The 23,404-nt window shown below is 49.5% G+C and overlaps 1 protein-coding gene across 3 annotated transcripts in view; it reads left to right on the forward strand.

The window, feature by feature from the left end:
* LOC147456543 (protein ZINC INDUCED FACILITATOR 1-like) overlaps positions 1–23,404 on the forward strand; it is a 213,313-nt gene that overhangs the window by 170,418 nt on the left and 19,491 nt on the right. For all 3 annotated transcript variants that reach the window (XM_086514979.1, XM_086514978.1, XM_086514980.1), the window contains one exon: positions 14,039–14,083. In XM_086514979.1, the coding sequence (XP_086371105.1) occupies positions 14,039–14,083 (45 nt within the window). The remainder of the gene's footprint in view (positions 1–14,038; positions 14,084–23,404) is intronic.

The following is a 23,404-nucleotide window of genomic DNA, read 5'->3' on the forward strand; positions in this document are numbered from 1 at the left end:
GTTTTCCTCCCAATCAATGAGAGGGTTATGTTCACGAAACCATCTGATGCCCAAAAGCATATCACATCCTGAGAGAGGAGACATGACAAATTTTCTATGGAAAGGAGCTTGTTGAACTGTAAACAACACATCGAGGCACTCTTGCATGATAAAAGAGTGTCCATACCGGGAGCGAAGCCAGACACCTCGAGAGATGTCTGACTAACCTCTAGGCGGGCTCTCTCTATAAGAGAGGCACTAATCACATCATGCATATTGTTTAGATTAAACAATATGACAAAAAGCTGACCCTTTACATGATCATAACACTTTATGAGAGACTCATCAATGTGTGTGTCAGATACATGAGAAGATTCAGCTTGGTTCATTAAAGTGCTTGTGGTTGCTGTAGGTGCCTTAGGTTCTTTAGGTGGGGTTGTCTTAGGACAAGCCTTCTTAATGTGACCCTTGACGTGACATTGATAACATCTACCTTCCTTAGCATAAATCACTTGTTCTTCAGCCGTTATGTATCCTCCTATAATTCCTTGTGCGGTTTTTTCATCCGGGGTTTTGCAGGTGCTTTAGCTTTACCCTTAGATTCATTTTGAGGGTTCTTTTCTGAAGGATTAGAGGAAGATGGGCTAGAAGAGTTACCATTCTTACCATTCTTATCGTTCTTACCATTATGAGGGTTCTGAGAAGTACTTTGAGAAGTCTTGTTTTCCTTAGGCTTTCCCTTTTTGTGCTTCATCACTTGTGCGAGAGCAATCGCTACTGCCTTGTTGAGGTCGATTGGATCGAGCACCTCCACATCATACTTGATATACTCGTCCAATCCATAAAGGAACGCCTCCTTGCGTTCAGCATCCGATTTGCGAAATTGGGTGGCGAGTTGCAAAACACGATTAGAGAAAGACATAACGGGCATACCATTTTGCTTGAGACCGCGCCAATCGTCTTTCAACGGTGCTAGGTATTGTGGGGGCATAAATCGCGCCTTGAGCTTGTCTTGGAAGTCGGCCCAATTGAAGGAAAGGGGCGTGCCTTCCTCGGCTTTCTCTAGGTGCGGGGTCAACTGTGGCTCTTGCCATGCATAGTACCAATTTATGGCATCACCGGCAAGGTACGTAGCTGCCGTCAAAACCTTGCTATTTGTTTTCTTCTTAGTTGTCGCAAAGTAAACATTAAATTGATGCAACCAAGAATGAATAATAGTAGCATCCATCTTACCATCATGCTTACTGAAAGTCAACTTCTCGGTGACGGGGTTGTTGGAGTCCGAATCTCGGCTTGTGCCACTTGAGGAACCACCAACATCTTTGGCTGGCTCAGGTTTCGAGGTGATAACTTGTCGGACCAACTCTTGCATGCGTTGGTCTCTCCGCGCCTCATGCTTTGCCTCCAAAGCCGCTCATCTCTCTTCGGCCGCCTCCTTTCTTGCTTAGCCACCAAGCGCGCTTGCTCACGCTCACGCTCAATAGCTACCTATCTTTCTTCGACCGCCTCTTTTCTTGCTTCGGCCACCAATCACGCTTGCTCACGCTCATGCTCAATAGCTTCCTGTCTTTCTTCGGCCACCTCTTTTCTTGCTTCGGTCACCAAGCGCGCTTGCTCACGCTCACGCTCAATAGCTACCTTTTCTTTCTTTTCGGTCCTCGGCCGCCAAGCGCGCTTGCTCACGCTCGCGATCTAAGGATGCTTGTCTTTCTTGGCAGTCCCGTTCCATGGAGTCGTGTCTTTCTTGGCGCTCACGCTCCAAGGTCTCACGTCGCGCTTCTTGGTGTAGCATCATGTCCATCATCGATTTGACCAAAGCCTCCATAGGGTTTGGTGCAATCCTTGGCGTAGATGGGAAAGGGGGAGGGTCAAAAAAACCTCTTGGTGGGGAAAATTCTTCTTCGCCACTGCCATGCTCATCACCTCCATGCGAAGTATCCATTCCGCTTCGGGTAATGACCATACACTAAAGTCTTGGGTTCTTAAGTTCACGAGGAACTTGGGTTCTTGTGGTTCTTGGGTTCTAGAGGGGGTCTTGAGTTCATTCTTTAGCTTGCAATCTATGTTAGAGAAGGATCTTCTCTTACCTGAGCTCTTCTCTTTCCTGCGGGTGCACCCCTTGGCGGCCTTGCGCTCACACCAAGGTTGCTTTTTCCCACCTCACGTTGATTGGTCGGCCGCTAAGTGCACGGTCCGCTCTCAATGAGTGAAAAGAGAGACAAGGGGAGGCTGGCAAGCCCTTCTTTCTTGGGATTCTTGTCGCTCTTCGAAAACACGATTAGGAATCGACACGCCCAAGAGGAAGGACTTGGGTTACGTGCGACCGCAACAAGAAAAAAAAATATTTGGTTCTTGTGGTTCTTTCCTTGACTGATACAGAACACTTCCAAAGCTCTAATACCAATGTATGGAAGTGAATGCTGAACTTTGCTCAAGATGAGTGCTCCGAACTGTGCTCAAGGTTCCTTTTACTTACGGAAGGGAGAGCCTTCCGTTCCTTTATTGAGAGAGTGCAAGTGGTCACAAACAAAGTGGATAAACACTGTGAATGAAGGTGCTGAGACTGAGAGATAGAGAGAGAAGAATACGACACCAGAATGTTATCCAACCGTCCTCCGAAGGCCCCCCTCTCTATGGTGAGAGCGGTCTACTATTGATTGCACAAATATGATACAAGGAGCTGATGCTGTGAGTCTAAGCGATGCTATGTCGAAGTCAGCGGTGCGGACGACGATGAGGATGCTAAGGCTGAAAACTGAATGTTGCAACTCGGTCACTGTTGCACCAAGTTGGGGCTGATCTGCGAACTTGATGGCTTCTGAAAAATGCTGCTTCTTAGGGCTGGAAAAATGTTGCTACATCAATGCAAAAAACGCTGATGTGGACCTCCAAAACGCTGCTGATCTTGGCTGAAAACCGCTAGTTCTACCGGTGATTGTAAAGGCTGAAAAACGTGAGCAAGCCAGGCTGAAAAACGCTGTCAAGCCTTGGCTGAAAACACTGTCTTGTATGTTGCAAAAACGCTGGACCAATGGGCTGCAAAAACACTGGACCAAGGGGCTGCTCTGCTACGGGATAGCTGCTGAAAACGCTGGGTTTACCTGATGAAAAACGCCAGGGCTGTGCAAGGGTTCTTGCTTGAGAAGTCTTTTGGAGGGCCTGCTGCAAGTAGGTGCCTATGCTCTCCTTTCCTCTTCTACCAGAATCCACTAGGGTTAGGTTTTCTTTTATACAAGCTGAGTCAAATTGCCCTACCCAATTCCCAACAAAAGTCACTTAAAAATAATAAGTGAAAAATGGCTAAAATAGGAAAAATAGGTTTTCTGCACTGTAAAATGCTCTTGATTGAATCTGATGGTAATGTTGATGATCATGCTGTGTGCAACTAGAGGATATGCATCTACTCTAAGTGCCTGGTCATGCACGGTCTGTGAACAAACTCACAAAAGTGCCAGAACACTTCCTAAGCTAGGCTAACTGAACCCTTGTCGTGAAGTAGCTTGTCCACATGCACATAGGGTTAGATGTGCACGTAACAGCTTCTCTTCCCAGAGAGGATTTTGTTGGATACAGAGCTTAGAGAGCAAGCTCTGACACTGTGGACAGATAGCTTGGCCATGCAGGGGGACCCAGCTACTAGAGCGGCCAATGGCCTCAAGGAGCTTAGCCGTTTCTTTCTTCCCGAGTCTGCAACCCGATTGGCTGCAACTAGGGAGGAGGAGAGGCAACTCCAACGGGGCATTGCGTCCTTACAGCGGATGTAGGAGCGTCACCCGGATAGCCCCTGGATAGAGGGGAAGCTGCAATAGGCTCCGCAGGAGCTGATCACGATAGAGAAGCAACGTTACGATTTTGCCTTTCATTGATAGGCATCCCAGTGGACACAAGTTGGGACTGAGACTATGGATCCTCACCACGCACACACTAGTGTTAGGCAACTGAGCAGGCCTAATGGGTCCATTGCGACTGAGCCCGAGGATATGCGTGCAGTTGCTACTGACTTTTGTAGAGAGTTCCTATGAGCTGAAGAGCCGCAGTCAGAGCGTCGAGAGGCATGGAGCGAGCAGGTATGGGCAGAGATGCCCTGTCTAATCAGAGAGGAGATGCGCCAACGACTCGAGCGGCCATTATAGCCAGAGAAGCTGCAGGAGGCCCTCATGGAACTTCCAAGGGCCAGCTGCCCAAGAGAGGATGGTTTGACTCCTAGTTTCTTTTTAGAGTACTTAGATGTGGTTGGCTCTAACCTTTGTAGTGCTTACCAGCACATTCTGCACACTGGTGAGATGCCTGGCAGCATGAGTGAGGGATTGATGTATCTTATCTCCAAGGAGGGTGGCTCCTTGGATGAGATCCGAGAGTTGCGACCCATCACCATTCTCAACTCAGCCTACAAAATCCTAGCCAAGGCTTTGAGTTTGAGAAGTACAGCCGCTTCTGGAGAGCCTTATCCATGAGACATAGACTGGCTTTTTCAAGGAGTGCAATATCCTTGACAACATTTTCACCTTCTCGGAGCTGTCAGCATTAGCTCGTCTCAGAGGAGAGGATCTTGTGATACTTCTTCTCGACTTTGAGAAGGCGTATGATAGAGTTGTTTGAGACTTTCTTTAGGGCTCTTTATGGAGGATGGGGTTCTCAAATGCATGGATCAGCGGAGTGTCAGCTCTTTACAGACGGGCACATAGTGAGATGCTCTTGGCAATGGGGAGAGGGGAGCATTTTTTACTCTCACATTTGGCTCACCAGGGCTGCCCTCTTGCCCCCTTCTCGTTTCTTTTCTATGCGGAGGCTAGTCTACGTGGTTTGTAGTTGCCTATTCGGGGCGAGGAGCTCCATGATGCTGAGTTTGTTGATGACTCAGGTTTTTGGAGGGCCAAGAGGCCAACTTGCATAGGTCTGAGCAAGCTCTTGAGGTGTTTTTCTGTTCATCAGGAGCATTGATCAACTAGAGAAATACAGTGGCTTTTTGGGTTGGCAGTGCTCCTGTGCCTGAGTAGTCACCTTGCGAGGGCTTTCGGTGGACCCCGCTAGGTACTCCTATACGATACCTTGGCTACCAGGTTGGTTTGGATCTCTCACCAGAGCAGCAGATAGCTCCCCTGCTCCTCTCCATCAGGAGGAAGCTACTTCATTGGAGTTCAGCCCGACTTTCTCTTGTAGGCAGGATTGTCGTGGCCTACCGGGTGTTGTTGGCTACTATGTGGTACATCACGTCTTGCTGGATCTTTTCAAGTTCTTGCATTAGCCAACTGAAGCGGCTGATCAGGAACTTCTTGTGCGAGAGGACAGGACACACAAACAGCTCGGGCCAAGGTCTCTTGGCAGGTCATTACTTTCCCTTGCTCTCAGAGAGGGTTGGGGATCATAGACCCAGCACGGTAGAGCAGAGCCCTCCTTGGGAAGTTGGTGGTCGGAGGTCTTCTCCCAGGGACAGATCCTTGGAAGAAGTTGTTGCCTCACAAGACTCAGGCCCGGGTCCCCCAGACAGGCGGCCCCTGGAGGTCTTCCCCCCGTTGGATCTTTACAAAGTTGCGTAGAGTAGGCGTGAGCAGGAGGTGGGAGGATCGTTTTGTGATGAGCTTGCTTCGGTCCTGGGAGCAGCTGAGGGGGGGCCTTGAACAACATCAACCCACATGCATTGAAGAGCGGTTGAGGCAGCCACTTGTTTGGAACCCCTTGGTCTATACACAACGAGGTCACTTGGTTGGTAGCAGGCCTCACGTCTCTTGGGGGCCCATGGCAGAGGGTCCAACCCGTACTTTTGGCGATTGGCTGCATGTGCAGGAGCTCATCTGCGGCTTGACACTCTGGTTCATTTGGAGAGCCCATTGCTTTCGCATCTTGAGGCTCGCCTTGTCCCACCGGCGGAGACTATTCGTGACTTTTGGCTAGAGTTGGTCCACACACTCGGGGGCCAGTTCGAGCGTCTCTAGGGTATCTCTGACCGCATGTGGGAGTGTCGAGAGGCTTTTCTGAGATTGTGGCGGCGTGGACCTTTCTTCACCATGGTTTAGGATGCACCCCAATGGCAGTACCGACCACCAATGTGGCTGTTCCCCCCACCTATCTCCTGATATAGCCACCTTTGTGTGTACGTATTTTGTTTTCATTGGGAGAGTCTCCTCACTTGCTAATGTAGCCCTTTGTTATAGGGGCAGCTTGTCGCCCATTGGGCAGGTATGTTAACTAATGAAAGGATCTTTTTCTGGAAAAAAAAAAGTCCATTTTGCTCTGTGTGGTGAGTTTGTGTGTGAGAGAGAGCAAGCAGTCAGAGCTGAGTTTCTAATCCTAGGTTTTTATTTCTCTTGTTCTTTGATTAGGGTGCGGTAGTGGTTTGTTCATCTTATGGCAGAAGAAACAGTATACAAACGCAGAGCGCTCGCTGCTGCTGTTTGACACCCCCCCCTTGCTGCACCATCGCTGCCCCCCCCCTGCGCAGCCTCCCGCCCCCGCTGCCCCCCCCCCCGCTGTCCCTGCTCACCCGTTTGCTGCCCACCCCGCTGCCTTGCTCGCCCACTTGCTGCCCCCCCCCCCCCCCCCGTTATCTCTGTTCCCGCTGCTCGCCCACTGCCCCTGCTCGCCCGCCCGCTGCCTACAGCCCCCCGCTCGTGTTGCCTGCAGCTCCCGCCTGCACACACACACCCCCCCCTCCCCGCATTTCTTGTTCCCCCGAGGTTTTTCTGCACTTTGGATTGAGCCGCATTGTCCTCCTTGGGCAGTGAGACAGGCGCACCTTTTTGCAGTTTCTCCCCGCTGTCAGTTCTTCCGCCACAGCAGTAGACACAGATGGAAGCAGTAGACACAGATGGAGGCTCCAGCTCCGCCACAGAGGGACTCGTCCGAAGCCCCCTCGCCCGACCCCGCTGAGCCCACCATTCGACTTGGTCTTTCGCCGATAGAGCAAGCGATCCTAGCCGTAGAGGTAGAGCGATTGCAGGCGATTTCGGTCATCTGCAAGATTCTCGGCACTGGACCTAGCAGAGGAGAGCTGCGTGACCTTCTCCAGGCCCGCCTTCTCGCAGAGGTGGACAGGATCTTGGACGTACAGATACTTGGACGCGGTTACTACCAGATCGAGTTTGAGACTTCCGAGATGGCGTCCGAGGTCATCGCCATGAGTCCACTGACCATCCGAGCAGCACGTGCCCACTTTTGATAGTGGAGACATGGTTTCGACCCTGCTTCGGATATTCTAGTAGAGGAGGCAGACATCCCCATCTCTGTCAGCTTTCCAGGTTTATGGAGGGAGTACTTACCACTTCTGTCCAGGATAGGCTCAGCTATTGGGACTGTCCTGGAGACACCTCGCACGGCAGCCTCAGTAGCTGCCAAGGCGGCGGGCATTCCCTCAGTTCGCGTTTTGGTCAGAGACACTCACACGCTCCCGAAGGTTATCCTTCTGCCTCGGGTAAGTGGGGGTTGGTTCAGACAGAGTGTGGAGTATTCGGGCCTCCTGAACCAGTGCTTCATTTGTCGACAGATGGGCCATCCAGCGAAGGCCTGTCCACGGAGGAGGTCTCGACCTACACCACAGCCTCAGCCCCAGCCTGCAAGGGTTGGCCAGCAGACACAGTCAGAGACACAACGCACACAGGCAGAGCCACCCTCTGAGCGTGGGGCTCCAGTGGAGGAGGGATGGCAGCAGGTCCGTGGTAGACAGCGCCAGGGGCCACAGCGTCAGACTGGCACTCAGAGTGGTCCTTAGGCACCTACTCAGCAGCAGTGGGTTCCCACGGGGAACTATTTTGGTCCTCTAGAGCAGGATGAGGTCCCTGCTCCAGCCCCTACCCCAGCTTCACCCTCGACAGCCCCTCCCCCCCCCAGAGTTCCCTCCTTATTCCTCATCCTCCCCCCCGCCTCTTCCCCCGCCCTTCTACCTCTGTCGCTCCTTCCCGCCCCTCTTCTCCACCGCTCCCCCCATCTCCCTCTCCCCCCCCTCTTGCTTTAGTTCCATATTCGACCCATGGGGCAGGGCCTTCTCCTGCGGCTAGGAGATCTCTTGGCAGCGCCTTTGCCACGAGTCGCTTAGCGAGAGAGGGACAGCCTTTCCTGCGGCCCCCTCTGCTGGTACAAACATCTTCCCTTGCAGCTATCCCTCGTGGTCTGACGAGCATTGACATCCGGCGCCGATGTGACTTCTTTGACTACGGCTTACTCGTTTTCTCGGCGACCCCTCAGCAGACCATGAGGCAGCCTGCTTCAAGAACCATGTTCTGTTCCTTGCCGCTAGGGGGACAGAGGCATTGGACTCAGCAATTGGCTTCTCCTTCCCCCTCTCCGGCAAAGACCAGACAGAGTGGACTCTCGACTCAGTGTTGGGATGGTTGCACACACAGGTACTAGAGTTCTCTCATGACATGGAGGAACTAGGAGTTACAGATTTGCTCCAGACTTTGTGGCCATTGGCCAAGTTTGCGGCGACACCTCCAGACTCAGCAGGATGTAGACACATTGTGGTTTACTTCTTTGCCGATACACAGTGCTTGCCATGCTATGTATACATTCATGAGGACTCGTGGACAGAGGAGGTTGCTTTACGTACGGCTTGCTCTGCTTGGGCTTGGGCCAGGCACTCGTCATAGTCACGTCTATCTAGAGGACGCTCAGATGCGGATTACTCCCCATCCAAGCCAGCCTCGAAGATAGTCCGTCTAGCTGCTGCGGAAGCATCTGTTCTCTCTCGCTCTCCATGAGGATCGTCGCATGGAACATGCAGGGACTAGGTGGGCCCCAGTTTCAGCGCCAGCGGGGCCGACTGCGTCAGGAGCTTCAGCGTTGTCTTGTGGGAGGAGAGATTGATCTCCTTATGCTTCAGGAGCACCATCTGTGTGAGAGCCGCATCAAACGTTGTGGTCAGCTCTTGCGTGGACGATATGATACTTTTTGGTCAGCTGCTTTTGGACCTCGAGGCATCCAGGGTGGGGTATGTATGACTATTGCGAACTATTTGCAGCAGGCCATAGTGGGCAAAGGGATCATTGTGCCAGGCAGGGCTCAGTGGATTACTATGCAGGTTCAGGGTGGCCTAGTGGGTTTCCTGAACATCTATGCGTCCAATGTGGCGAGTGCTCATGCAACGTTTTGGTCACAGATAGCTGAGTCTCTGCCGCAGGCAGAGCATTGGTGCATAGGGGGGGACTTCAACATGCTGGAGGACCCTTCTAACAGGATTGGTGGTAGCCATGCTACTGTGCATGGAGTAGAGTTGACAGCTTGGGAGAGGCTTTGTATGACTTTGAGGGTCTCGGATGCTTGGGAGCACTCTGGTTTTGTGAGGCCCCCAGACAGCCTGGCCTTCTCTCCATCGGTTCGCAGAGTGGGAGGAGTGAATCTATCGCGGGTAGATCGCTTCTACACTAGTGACCACTTCAGTGATCTGGGAGGGACACTAGGCATCCTGGCAGGGACCTCCTTCTCGGACCATGCACCAGTGATCCTCACAGTAGCAGACAGACAGAGGAGTGGGAGCACGATGCTTCGCATCCCAGAGAGGGTCTTGTTGGACTCAGCACTCAGAGAGAGGGTAGAGGCTCTCTGGACAGAGGGCTTGGACAGGCACGACTCTCCTGCTGACAGAGTGGCCGCAGGCCTAGCATAGATTAGTCGTCTTTTTCTCCAGGAGTCTTTGGCTCGCCGGGTTGCAGCGAGAGAGGAGGAGCAACGTCTCAGACGTGGCATTGCTTCATTACAGAGGATGCAGGAGCAGCATCCAAACAGTCCCTGGTTGGAGGAGCAGTTACAGCATGGTCGGCAGGAGCTTGCTAGCACAGAGGAGAGGCGACATGAGTTTGCTTTCCACCGACAGGCATCTCATTGGACCCAGGTGGGCGACAGAGTGATTGGTGCTTTCTTTGAGGCAGTGGGACCTCGGTATTCGCATGCCAAGGTCAGTCAGTTGAGGAGACCCGATGGGTCAGTTGCTTCTCAGCCCGAGGATATGCGTGCAATTGCTACTAACGTTTACCGTGAGTTACTGTCTGTAGAGTCCCAGTCAGCGCGTCAAGATGCATGCAGGGAGCAGGTTTGGGCACAGATGCCTTGTCTTGTGACTGAGGAGATGGGTCAGAGGCTTGAGCTGCCACTTGAGCTTGAGGAGCTGCACACGGCTCTTAGGGCCCTCCCCCGTGGTAGTTGTCCAGGTGAGGATGGACTGTCTCCCAGTTTTTTCTTGGAGTACTCGGACCTGCTTGGCCCAGATCTCTGCAGTGCTTTTCAGTACATTTTGCACACAGGAGTGATGCCTGACAGCATGAGTGAGGGCCTGATCTACCTCATTCCCAAGGAGGGTGGCAACTTGGATGAGATTCGACAGTGGCGCCCCATCACCATTCTCAACTCAGCCTACAAAATTCTTGCCAAGGCTCTGAGTTTGAGAATTCAGCCACTTCTGGAGAGTCTGATATATGGGACTCGGACAGGTTTTGTTAAGGAACGCAGTATCCTTGACAACATCTTTACCTTTTGGGAGGCCTCTGCCCTGGCACGGCTCTCTGGTGAGGACCTCGTGATCCTTCTTCTCGATTTTGAGAATGCATACGACAAAGTTGACTGGGACTTTCTAGAGGGCACTCTACGCAGGATGGGCTTCTCAGATGCTTGGATCAGAGGGGTGTCAGCTGTGTACAAACAGGCTCATAGTCAGGTACTCTTGGCAGGAGGGAGAGGTGATCGCTTCATGCTTACACGCTCGGTCAGACAGGGCTATCCTCTTGCCCCTTTCCTCTTTCTGTTCTATGCGAAGGCGATGAGCAGGTTTTTGGTGTCGCAGCAGGTTGGTCTACGGGGCTTAGCACTCCCTATTTGGGGAGATGAGCTACTGGACGCTGAGTTCGCCGACGACTCAGCCTTGTACTTAGATGGCCAGGAGGCCAACCTCCACAGGTGTGAGCAAGCTCTGGAGACCTTCTGTTGTGCATCGGGCGCACTGATCAACTGGAGAAAGACAGTGGCTTTCTCGGTTGGTAGTGCTCCTGTGCCAAATTGGATGCCAGGAGAGGGTTTTAGGTGGATCCCCCCAGGGACTGCTGTTCGGTACTTGGGGTGTCAGGTTGGTTTGGACTTGTCTCTCGAGCAGCAGATTGCTCCCCTTCTCCTGTCTATCAGGAGAAAGTTGTTACACTGGAGCTCAGCACGACTTTCTTTGGCTGGCAGAGTAGTAGTTGCCAACCAGTTGTTGTTGGCGACTATGTGGTACATCACTTCTTGCTAGATCTTCTTGAGTTCTTGTATCAGCCAGGTAGAGAGGCTGATCAGGAACTTCCTTTGGTCAGGACGTGACACTCAGATAGCCCGAGCCAAGGTGGCTTGGCAGGTCATCACTCTTCCTTGTTCATAGGGAGGGCTTGGGATCATTGATCTAGCACAGTAGAGCAGAGCCCTTCTTGGGAAGTTCATAGTCAGAGGACTTCTTCCAGGTGAGGAGCCCTGGAAGGAGTTCTTGCTTCAGCGGCTACGTGCTAGGGTGCCTCAGGCAGGAGGCCCTTGGCAGCCTTCGACCAGATGGATCTTTACAGAGATGCGCAGACTTGGTCTGAGCAGGAGACTGGAGGACCGCTTCGCTGTGAGTCTGCTTCGATCTTGGGAGCACTTGCGGCGTGGCCTGGAGCAGAGACAATCTACGTGCACGGTGGAGCGCCTACGGCAGCCCCTCGTCTGGAACCCCATAGTTAACACTCAGAGAGGCCACTTGGTTGGTAGTCGGCCTCATGTTTCTTGGGGTCCCATGGCAGCAAGTCCAGCGCGCTCTTTAGGTGACTGGCTAGAGTTCACAGGTTTGTCAGAGGAGGTCCAGGGCCTTCAGTTTACAGGGCATGAGAGGGGTCATAGCATGTGCCAGGACATCACAGAGTCAGTTCCAGCTGAGTGGCTCACGTCCCTCGAGCCAGTAGCACCCCGGTGGATGGGAGCCTTCACACAACTGGAGGTTCTCATCTCAGTCAGGGCCTGCTCAGAGACTGTCCCAGCTCTTTTCTTCGAGCTTCAGGGTGAGGGACGCCTTCAACGAGTTGTAGTAGAGGCTTTGCAGGTAGCAGAGTGCTGTTTTCAGAGGATCCGAGTAGTGGGCATCGGTGGGAGGACTGTTGTCATAGACCTTGACCCAGCAGCTCTTGAGACTGGACACTGGAGGCTGTGGGCTTGGGAGTGTTGTCCATTGGCACGAGTACAGTGGGATCCTGGTGAGTGGCTATGGAGGGATCCCTTCTCTTCTGCAAACCACCCAAGAGTCCCGTTCTTTCAGTACATTGTTCGACTGGGACGTCATATACTAGCAGCACAGAGAGAGGCCCTCCCCGCTGCAGCACCTCATTGGCAGGAGGAGGGGCTCATAGCTGAGTTCTTGGCAGTTTTTTGGGAGAGGTTCTGGGACTCTAGACAGCCGAGGCGAGTCACCTTGTTTCAGTGGCTGGTCGTACACAGAGCTACAGCAGTTGGGAGCTGGCTAGTCCATAGTGGTCTCTCGACCGCATGTGCAGCTTGTGACCACCTTGTGGAGAGTCAGCGTCACTGTCTTTGGGACCGTCCCTCGGCCCAGTAGGTGTGGCTACGAGTTCTTCGGCTCATGCCTGCTCTCTCCACAGCTCGACAGTACACTTGGGGAGCAGCGGCTTGGTCCACCCTCTCAGGCTCGGCACTTGAGTTTGAGCTATCTTCCACCAGCAGGATGATAGTGATGCAGGAGGGGCGACCTACACTCCAGCCTGCTACAGATCTTACTCCACAGGAGTGGTGCTGTGGGAGAGAAGAGTGTTGGGAGCTCATCAGTGGCCTGGCACTCTGGTTCATCTGGCGGGCCCGTTGCTTCCGCATCTTTGAGGCTCGCCCCGTGCCACCAGCAGAGACTGTTCGTGACTTTTGGCTAGAGCTGATCCACACTCTCAGAGGACAGTTCAAGGGACTACAGGGTAGCTCCGACCACATGCGGGAGCGCAGAGAGGCTTTCCTACGACTCTGGCGTCCCGGGCCTTTCTACACCATGGTCTAGGGTGTACTCCGATGGCATTACCGACCACTTGTGTGGCTTTTCCCTCCCCCCATTTCTTGATTTAGCCCCATTGTACATATGCTGGTTTTTTCATTGGGAGAGTCTCCCACCATGGTTGTTGTAGCCCTGTCTTGAAGAGGTGGTTGTAGCCCTATGGGCAGTTTCAGTAACTAATAGAAGGATCTTTTTCTCGGACAAAAAAAAAACAGTATACAAACGTAAGAAACAGGTAGATTTCACCTCAATGGATGCAGCGAATATCGTCAAAGAATGTTTACCTGAGGATTTTGCGGATGCCCGCGGAATGCTTGGGAAGGCCAAGAACCTACCACTGAAGTGGTCATTCCGGTTCAGAAACTTATGGATCCGGTTCCCTAATATGCAATGAATGCCGTTATCTTGTTTTTTCTAGGCAAAATACTCTCTGCACAAGATGTAGGTCAATGGGTTGATTTTCTGCTTAAACGACAAGCTGTCAGAGGGGCATATTTTGGTGCGCTAGGCTTTTATGATGTCTTGTTGGTAGACATGACGCTCGTTCGCAAGTCTTGGAGATGTCGCCTTTGTTTTTCAATATGCAAATGACACATGTATTGCACTTACTAAAGATTATCAAAGTTCGATCAAAGATTATCAGAGTTCGATCCTACACAAGTGTCCAGTTTGGGTGTGGGATCCCTTTCCTTCATTCGAGATTTTTCTTAGGCAATGTTTCCATTTTTTCTTTGATGTCAGGGACATATCGTTCGATATCCTACAGCTCTTCTATGTTTGCTTTTCGAGATTTCACATTATGGAACACTCCTGTGTTCCTGATCTTTATGGTGGGTTTTCCTCATTTTGAGGTTTTCCACTTGTAAATTAATCAAAACAGATTCATAAAAAAAAGAGTGTGTTTGACAATTACATGAATTGTGTGTGTGTGTGTGTGTGTGTGTGTGTGTGTGTGTGTGTTTGTGTGTAGAGACATACATACACATGTATATATTAATTTTCTCAAGGTACTTCATTATCAGATACTCTCATGTGCAGATACCAAAACTATTTTTTTAAAGCCATGAATTGTTTTTTTGACAGGTGTCTGGTTTTACTGGAACATATATCATCATAAACAATTCTGTGGTAAGGATCAGGCATGCATACATGCTCAGACATGTGCACATTTCTTTCTGTTAATCTGCTGCACTAGTATGAGTAAAATATAAACAGAAGGATGAAGTTCAGTCATCCATGGCAAAAGTACTGGGTACGATGTGAAGAGCCTTCAACCGGTGATGACTGTCATCCATATTATATCCATATTTCCGTGCTTCTCTCTGGCCATGCATGCTAGATTGTAGTTGATTTCTTTAAGTTGAAATCTTGCAAATGGCTCCCCACGCATAAAGTGGAACAGACTGGAATGACGATATCATGTTTCTGATCATTGACATCATTAACCCTATGTAATTTCAATCAAGATGAAATCCAAGGATGAAAACCAAGCTCTGGTTGCTTCTTCAATATGCCTTGTTGTTTTCTGTTCCTAGTAGCTGAAATGAGTGGTGAGTATGGGTCTGGAAGAACATGATAACAGACACAAGGAAACACAATCAGCAGAAAGTCATCCTAATCAATCTTTTTCCCTGCCAATAGAGGTAGGAGACGTCAGAATCAGCTGCATGTGATGGAGCCACAAAATGGGAATCAGGCATTTGAAAATCATTCGGCAATGTAACTGAATGCTACTCCTTCAATGAGACACATAGCAATATGTTAGGCATGAAATAAGTATAGGCACAAACTTTTTTTTTTTTGTAAATCAATTTGATTTATCTATCTGTGGGAAACCTCAAAGAGAGGAAAACCCACCAAAAAGATGTATAAGAAAAGGAACACAAAAGTGTTCGGCTGTACAAAATAGCTAAAAGCATTCATAAGAAAGCCGATGTATCTCTGCCGTGATATCACCAACTTCCAAGGCGAACTGTAAAGACTGCCTAAGGGAAAGCTTGAAGAAAGGCAGGGGATCTGTATGAATGCGATGGAGCATATAGCCATTACGTTGTCGCCACAGGGTCCAGTATGCCCAAAACCTGACCCACATGAAGAAGACGGCAAAGCACTGCAACGCCGGTGAGAAGATACCAAAAACCCAAAACCGCTTATGGAAGACCGTCGTGGGAAAACGTAGCCGCATACACGCAGATACCCGACGAAGGAAATCTCGAGTAACACCGCAATCCCACAAGAGGTGACAAACATCCTCCTCGGCAGATAAGCAACGGACACAGGCTGAAGGACGGATATGGCGCATCCTAAGAAAGGTACCCACATGGAGCACACCAAGTAAACACCGCTAAAGAAACAAACGCTCCTTCAACGGCAAATGGCTTTCCCATAATGCAGATATAAGCCTTCGCCACCAGATATCAGATTTATGCATGTGCCAAATAGCATTGCAATGATCAGCAATCCATGGAGGAGGCAGAAGAAGAGCATATGCCCGGCCAGCAGAAATATCATGAAAAGGCATTTTCCCAAGCTTCCAGTCAGACATGCGATTACCATCAGCCAAAGGTGAAACGGGCAAAAAACCTATCAATATTTGCTGTAATTCTTTCCAAAACTGTCGATAGTGCATGCCCAATCCAAAGCGGCGAGCGGCAAATGGAAACTCGAAAGTGAAACCAGCTGCATCCACCACATCCTGAACCTCTCGAATGCCTTGGCAGGAGAGGAAATACGCTTGGCGAGGCGAGCGGTCAACCAAAGTAAGAGAAAAAGCCCGGCTCCAATGAAGACTCTCCACGCGAATTGAATTGCCTTCCCTCCGAGCATTGCACGATAGATGAATTGTAACCTGTCTCCATGCAGAGAGCAAGGTGGAAGAAAGTGGGCATCCAGGAATATGACCATCCATCTTACCAAATACTACCTCCCAAATGGATAATTGCCAGTGACCAAATCAGGATGTAACCACATGCTGACTCAAGTGTGCAAACATAAGAGTCCAAGGCTGAGATTGTTGCGTAAGTGTAGACAAAAGCATAGCCTTCTTAGCAAGGACATGCCTATGCTGGTCCAAAATATTCAGACCACCAAAGCGCTTTGGTGTACAAAGTTTTTCCATTGACATCAGACGCAGGCCTTTTTTGTGAGCATGAGTTCGCCACAAATGAGACAAAATGGCCGACATGAGAGAATCAAGACAATGCCGAGGCCAATGCAATAATGGTAAAAAGAACTGAACATAAGCCATGAGGATACTCTGAACAATTCGCAGGCGAACATGTAGTGGCCAAGTAGAAAGCTTCTAGTAATGCAATTTAACATTCAAGCGATGCATAATCCAATTCACTTTCTGTGTGTGAGTAACATTCCATCCAATTGGATAACCCAAATGCCTCGTGATTACATTCGGAAGAACAGTCTCTCCTGGCCACAACAGAGCATGCCAATCACAAGAACGAAGTAGCAAAAGCTTTGATTTACAAAAATTGACTTTAAGACCAGCCGCAATCGCAAACAATTCCAAAGCTTCCATAATCACTCGAACATCACTTTACTGATTGTGGGGCATAAACAACGAGTCATCTGCATAAGCCTGCCCAATAAAGGTATGACCCGATGGTAGCTGCAAACCATGAAGACGCTACGCACAGGTCAAGTAATCAAGATACATCAACAAAGGATGAGAGGCAATTGCATACAACAAAGCACTAATGGGGCAGCCTTGCCTAACCAAACAACCAAGCGACCACGATTCTGTCAATTCCCCTTCCAGGATCCCCGAAGACGTACTGCAATCATACAAGAAATAAACCACATTGGCAAACTTAGGATCAAAGCCTAGACACCTCATTGCGGTAGCAATGAAGTCCCATTGCACAGTGTCAAAGGCCTTTTCAATATCAACTTGCATGACCAGCACATCTTGTTGCGTGTACTTAGCATACTCCATACCAATCATAACATTGGCCAAATTGTCCATGATTTGACGACGAGGAATGAAACCATACTAAGCCTGATGAATACCTGTAAACAAATAGTCCTTGATGCGGTGGACCAACATTTTAGCCAAAATCTTGTAAACCACCGGTATCAAAGTTATGGGCCGCCAATGAGAGAATTGCTCACAAAGCGCTTGCTTGAGCAACAATTTAAGTATGCCCTCTTTCCATGAAACTGGTAGATCCTGTTTCTCCCATGCCGCATTTAACATGAAAAGCAGGGGCTGTTTAAGAGCATCCCAAAAGGAGCGGAAAAATTCCACAGTAAGCCCGTCCCAACTGGGAGATCTCCAACGGCCCAGTGCAAGCAAGGCACCATGCAATTCGGAAACAGAGAAAGGATCCTCAAGGCATTGTGCCTCCTGCGAAGATAGGATCGGACGAACATAAGAAAGCAACAATTCACACAATTGGAATCTTCTTGTTGCCTCTGCTCAAATGATTGATATATGGTGTTGTTTGCATCCTGATGCTTTTGGTTTTACCTTTCAACATGCTGCTCATTCTTCTTATAGAGCACGATTGGATCGTTGGTATTTGCTTAATGGGCAACAGAATGAAGAATTTGTATGTGACATGAGGATAGGTTATGCTCTGCAGCTATCTGATTATTATCCTCTTTTGCTGTCTTTGTATTTTGGATAGTCTCTTTGTTATTGGCCTCTTCACAGGAAACGTTTGTTGCATGTTAATAATGCCTATCTTACGCATGAAGTTTTTCGTCAAATGATTGCCGATATTATTCCCCCGGTGCTGGCTCAAATGCATATTGATTTGGATGCTGCCTGTTACCGTTTTGTCATGAGAGTGCAAAGTGTAATTTCTGACTATGGTATGCAGTATATGCAGTTCATTGGGGGGAATGTCGTTGATGCGAAACGGGTTAGTCAAAGATTACAGCAGGTGGCTGATTTCCGACCCCTATCTGACTCTGAAATGATGGAGCTATGTGAAGCTAAAGTGTGTATTCAGCACAACGATAAGCGGAAAATTGCTAATGGTAGACGCGTGCACGTCAACAGGCTTTTATGGATAAAGGTTGTGCTTCGAAGAATTTTTTTAAGCATCTGCATCATTCAAGGGTCTCACAGTCAATTAAGCGGGTTATGCTTCGCTCGGGTGCTTGGACTTGTTCGAAGCGGGAAGTATAGGCACAAACACTTTTCCCTTATGCCACGACTTCGTTGGCATTCAAGGAATTCCCAACATAAAAAATATGGTCTTCTTCGCAAGAAAGAGTTGTACATCCATGCTCTTTGCCTGATTAACTTTTAGAAAAAGTTAAACATATCTCCAAATTGTTTATAAAATTTATGCCAGTCCATGTAAACCTGGTGATTTACAATGTAATATGAAAGATTATATCGGCCCTCCCTTGTCTTAAACATAAAGAGGCCTAATTCATTTGCTTGTCCCAACTGAAAACATCAGCAGATGGTATTTGTATTGAGTGGCACGCATGAGGTCCATGCAACATTAAAATCGTTTGCAGTGACAGTTCCATGGCTCAAGTGACTGACCTTTTTTCCAACGTGAATAATTGGACTTTCCATTTTGTCAATCTCAATTGGGTTTGGAATTATGTTTTTTCAATACATGGGAATAATTTGCATATAAGTTAAAGTAGTGAAAGCATTGGTCACACGTGCACTGGCTAATGTCGACATGTGACCACTATTCAAACCCAACACAAGTTAAAAAGAATTGGACATCTTAGTCTAGCACCGTGTGAGCATATTCAGTGACCTGCATGCCTAGATGGATCCTTTAAGAGTAGCTACTACCCCTGTACAACTCTCTTTTTATAATTAAATCGGCAAGGCGCAGTGGGGTGTTATTACATGTTTCTGGGCAGGCAGTGGCATCAGCATGTAGCCTAGGATAAGTACCTTAATTCTTCTGGTCTCTTGCCAATTAAATCAGAAGCCTAAGAGATGTGCACTGATGTGCACCACTTTCCAGACTTATATTACTACAAATGAGTGTATTCTGAGTAGACTCAAAAACCATGAGGTAAAAAGATCAGAGAGGAGAAAAAGAGACAAATGAAACTTTTTTTCCCAAATGCTACATATGGTATTTTATGAAACATGTGTAGTGTACTTTCTCAAAAGTACATGTATTCTGACTACTGTGGTGCACCCCTAAACCTTCATCATTTTTTTCCCGTCTTTTTCTTCAAAGACTTGGTAGTACAAAGCTCTAGGGATATTTTTATCATAAAAAGAAACCTTAGAGCCTCACCTAAGTAGAATTGAGACGGAGCAAAAGAAGCAGAAGGGATGACAGTCCATACCAGCGTGTGCGACCATGATCATCCACAACAACAGTACTGAGCTATACATTTCGTTACAACAGGTGTACCAAACATCCAAAAAACAGCTTCTCCCAATCTCTTGGGAATGGTTATATGCTTCCATCGAACCAAAGCCACCAAAGCCAGCAGGTGTTTATTGCTTCTATAAAAGTTACTTGCTGGTGACATGCACCTCAATAGATAGCCAAAGTGATGTACCTATAGCAGGAAAAGTGTGTCGTGCTCTCTATTGTGAGTGCTCCTTAGTGCAATGTGCAAGAAACCTCACTCCAACAATATGAAAACACTATAGAGCAATGGAACATGCAAACTCAAAAGACACAACAGTAGACTCCAGACTCAATGGAATTCGACTAACTCGTGAAACCAATAGAGGCTTTGGATAGAATCTACATGCAGTGGAAATCGCTCGCTGCCCCCCCCCCCCCCCCCCTTCCCCCCCGGCCCTGATTGCGCCAGCGGCTTCTCAAGAATGTCTAGCCGCGATTCGCTCCAGCAGGAGAACGATCTCTTTTTGCCTTCATTTGTAGTAGCAGGCACAGATGGAAGCTTGTGCTCCGCCTTAGAGGGACTCAGATTTGAAGTCCCCTCAACCAACCCCACCAAGCCCACCGTCCGACTTGCTTTGTCGCCAACGGAGCAAGCGAGCCTTGCAGTAGAAATGGAGCGCCTTCAGGCCACCTCTGTTATATGTAAGATCATTGGTAGTCGTCCTAGCAGAGGCAAGGTGCGCAACCTCCTACAGGCCCGTCTCCTAGCAGAGGTGGAAAGATCATTGATATACAGCTTCTCGGGTGAGGGTACTACTAGTTCGAGTTTGAGACTCCCGAGATGCAACTTGCCAAGTTCATTTTGATGAGCCCGCTGGCCATCCGAGCAGTCAGGGCTCATTTCCGACAGTGGCGACATGGCTTTGACCCAGCTTCAGATGTTCTTGCTGAGGAAGCAAATCTGCTCATTTCGGTTTGCTTCCGCGGCCTGAGGAGCGAGTACCTCCCGCTTCTTTCTAGGATTGGTTCTAAGATTGGGACAGTCTTGCAGGCAGATGGGCCGTCTAGCGAAGGCCTGTCCTCGCAGGAGATCTCGACCCCTGTCGCATGCTCAGCCTCCCAAGGCTGGTCAGGCACAACAGAGAGGTACCCAAGGCACACAGGCTGGCACCTCTTCAGAGCCCAGTGACCAGCGAGCTGATGGCTGGCTGTAGGTGCACGGCCGCCATCGACATGGACGGCGGGCTCGTCACACCGCCTCCCTTGGTGGACCACCAAAGCAGCATTCGGTTTCTACAAGGAACCGTTTTGACCCTCTACAGCAGGATTTCCTCGAGAATCCTCCTTCTCCCTCCCTCCCCGCCTTCCGACTCCTCTGCTCTGCCTCCACCTCCCCCAACCCCACCTCCCATCCCCCCCATTTCCCCCGTTGAGCCTTCAACATTGTCACCTGACCCTTCTCGCACTCCTCTGACGACGCAAGGAAGTGGACACTCCTCCATAGCTCGACGCTCTCTTGGTAGTGCTTTTGCTATGTAGGAGGGACAGCCCTACCTGAGGATGCCACTTCTGGGACAGGTCTCTCCTTTTGTGTCAATCCCTCGCGGGCTGACCAGTTTTGACATTCGCCGGCAGCGGGATTTCTTCAACCACATCTTACCAAATTCCTCGGAGACCCATCTTCGACCTCGAGGCAGCTTGTTGCTAAGTACATGTTCTCTTACTAGCTGCTAGAGGTACCAAGGCTTTGGATATAGCGGGTGGCTTCTTTTTCCCAGTGTGTGGCAAAGATCACACAAAGTGGACTTTGCACACAATTCTAGATTGGCTTAAGGTCCAAGCTTTAGAGTTCTCACACCACATAGGGGGATTGGGTGTGACAGAGTTGATTCAGAAACTTTGGTTGCTAGCCAAGTTCAGTGTGACGTCACCTGATACAGCTGGATGTAGACACATTGTGGTTTTCTTCTTTGCAGACACTCAGAGTACTCCTTGCTATGTATATTTACTTGAGGATTGTTGGATAGAGGATGCAGCCCTATGGACTGCACGCTCTTCTTGGGCCTGGTTCACTACAGATACAATTATCTCGGAGTCGCTCAGATGCGGATTACTCCCCATCCAAGCCGGCCTCGAAGATTGCAAGGTTGGCTGCTGTAGCAGCATCGGTCTTCTCTCGTTGATCCCATGAGGATTGTCTCATGGAATGTGTAGGGGTTTAGGTGGACCCTAGTTTTTGCGTCAGAGGGGTCTTCTATGACAAAAGATATAGAGATGCCATGTGGGTGGCATGATTGACATACTTATGCTACAGAAACATCACCTTTGTGAGAGCTGTATTCGGCGTTGTGGTCAGATCTTGCATGGTCGCTATGAGACCTTTTGGTCAGCTACCTTCAAGGCTGGAGGCATTCAGGGTGGGGTATGTATGACTATTGCAGACTCATGGCAGCCGACCATTGTGGGTAGAGGTATCGGTGTGCCAGGTAGGGCCCAATGGATCACTATGTAGGTTCAAGGTAGCCTTACGGGCTTCTTGAACATCTATGCGCCCAAGAATACGAGTGCACGAGCCGAGTTTCGGGTAGAGGTATTGGTGTGCCAGGTAGGGCCCAATGGATCACTATGTAGGTTCAAGGTAGCCTTACGGGCTTCTTGAACATCTATGCGCCCAAGAATACGAGTGCACGAGCCGAGTTTCGGGCACATATTGTGGAGTCCTTGCCGCATGCAGAGCAGTGGTGTGTTGGGGTGGACTTCAACATGCTGGAGGACCCCTCCGACAGGATTGGAGGCAGCCATGCTACTGTTCATGGGGCTGAGTTGGCAGCTTGGGAGGGTCTATGTATGACCTTGAGGATTTCAGATATATGGCAGCATGCATGTTTTATACGCCCCTCAGACAACCTCTCTTTCTCTCGTTCTGACCACAGAGTAGGGGGACAGATCGCTTTTACGCTAGTGATCACATTTGTGACATGGGAGGATCAATATGCATTTGGCAGGGACCACTTTTTCCGATCATGTGCTAGTGATTCTTACTGTGTAGAGAGACGGTGTAGTGGCAGTGCCATGCTACATATACTAGAGAGGATTCTACTAGATATAGTCTATAGAGCTCAAAGAGAAGGCTGTGGCACTTTGGACAGAGAGCTTGAACACACAAGGTACCCCTGAGTGGCCATTGGTCTTGCAGAGATTAGTCGCTTCTTTGTTCACGGGTCTACAGCTCGCTTGCTTGCGATCAAGGAGGAGAAACAGCTACGATGGGACATAGCTTCTTTCCAGCGGATGCAGGAGCGTCACCCTAGTAGACCCTGGATAGAGGAGCAGATGCAGTAGACTCGGCAGGAGCTGATTACCATTGAGGAGCGGTACCACGAGTTTGCCTTTCACCGTTAGGCATCTCAATCGACCTAGGTGAGAGACAGAGTTACTGGTAAGTTCTTTGACAGTGTGGGCCTTCGACATGCACATACCAGTGTTATCCTGTTGAGGAGATCCGATGGGTCAGTTGCTACAGAGCCGGAGGATATGCATGCAATTGCTACTGACTTCTAAGGTGAGTTGCTTTCAGCTGAGCCCACAGTCTGAGCGTTGAGATTGGTGTGGGTACAGATGCCTTGCTTAGTCACTAAGGAGATGCGCCAGAGGCTTGAGATGCCTCTCCAACCAGAGGATTTGCACAAGGCCCTGAGGGCACTTCCACAGAGTAACTATCCAGGGGAGGATCGTTTGACTCCCAGTTTCTTCTTGGAGTATTGGGAGGTGCTTGGTTTAGACCTGGTGTAGTGCTTACCAACACATTTTGTGCAGTGGTGAGATGTCGGACAGTATGAGTGAGGCCTTGATCTTTCTTTTTTTTTCCAAGAAAAAGATCCCTCCATTAGTTAATAAAACTGCCCATAGAGCTACAACCACCTCTACTAGAGAGGGCTACATCAACCATAAGGGGAGACTCTCCCAATGAAAAACAATATATGTACAATGAGGGCTAAATCAGGAAATGGGAGGGAGGAAAAGCCACACAGGTGGACGGTAGTGCTATCTGGGCTCACCCGGACCATGGTGAAGAAAGGCTTGGGGCGCCAGAGTTGGAGGAACGCCTCTCTGCGCTCCTGCATGCGGTCGGAGCTACCTTGAA

Source organism: Adiantum capillus-veneris, chromosome 6 (assembly GCF_014529385.1).
Source record: "Adiantum capillus-veneris isolate H3 chromosome 6, ASM1452938v2, whole genome shotgun sequence".
In the NCBI taxonomy this organism is placed as follows: Eukaryota; Viridiplantae; Streptophyta; class Polypodiopsida; order Polypodiales; family Pteridaceae; genus Adiantum; species Adiantum capillus-veneris.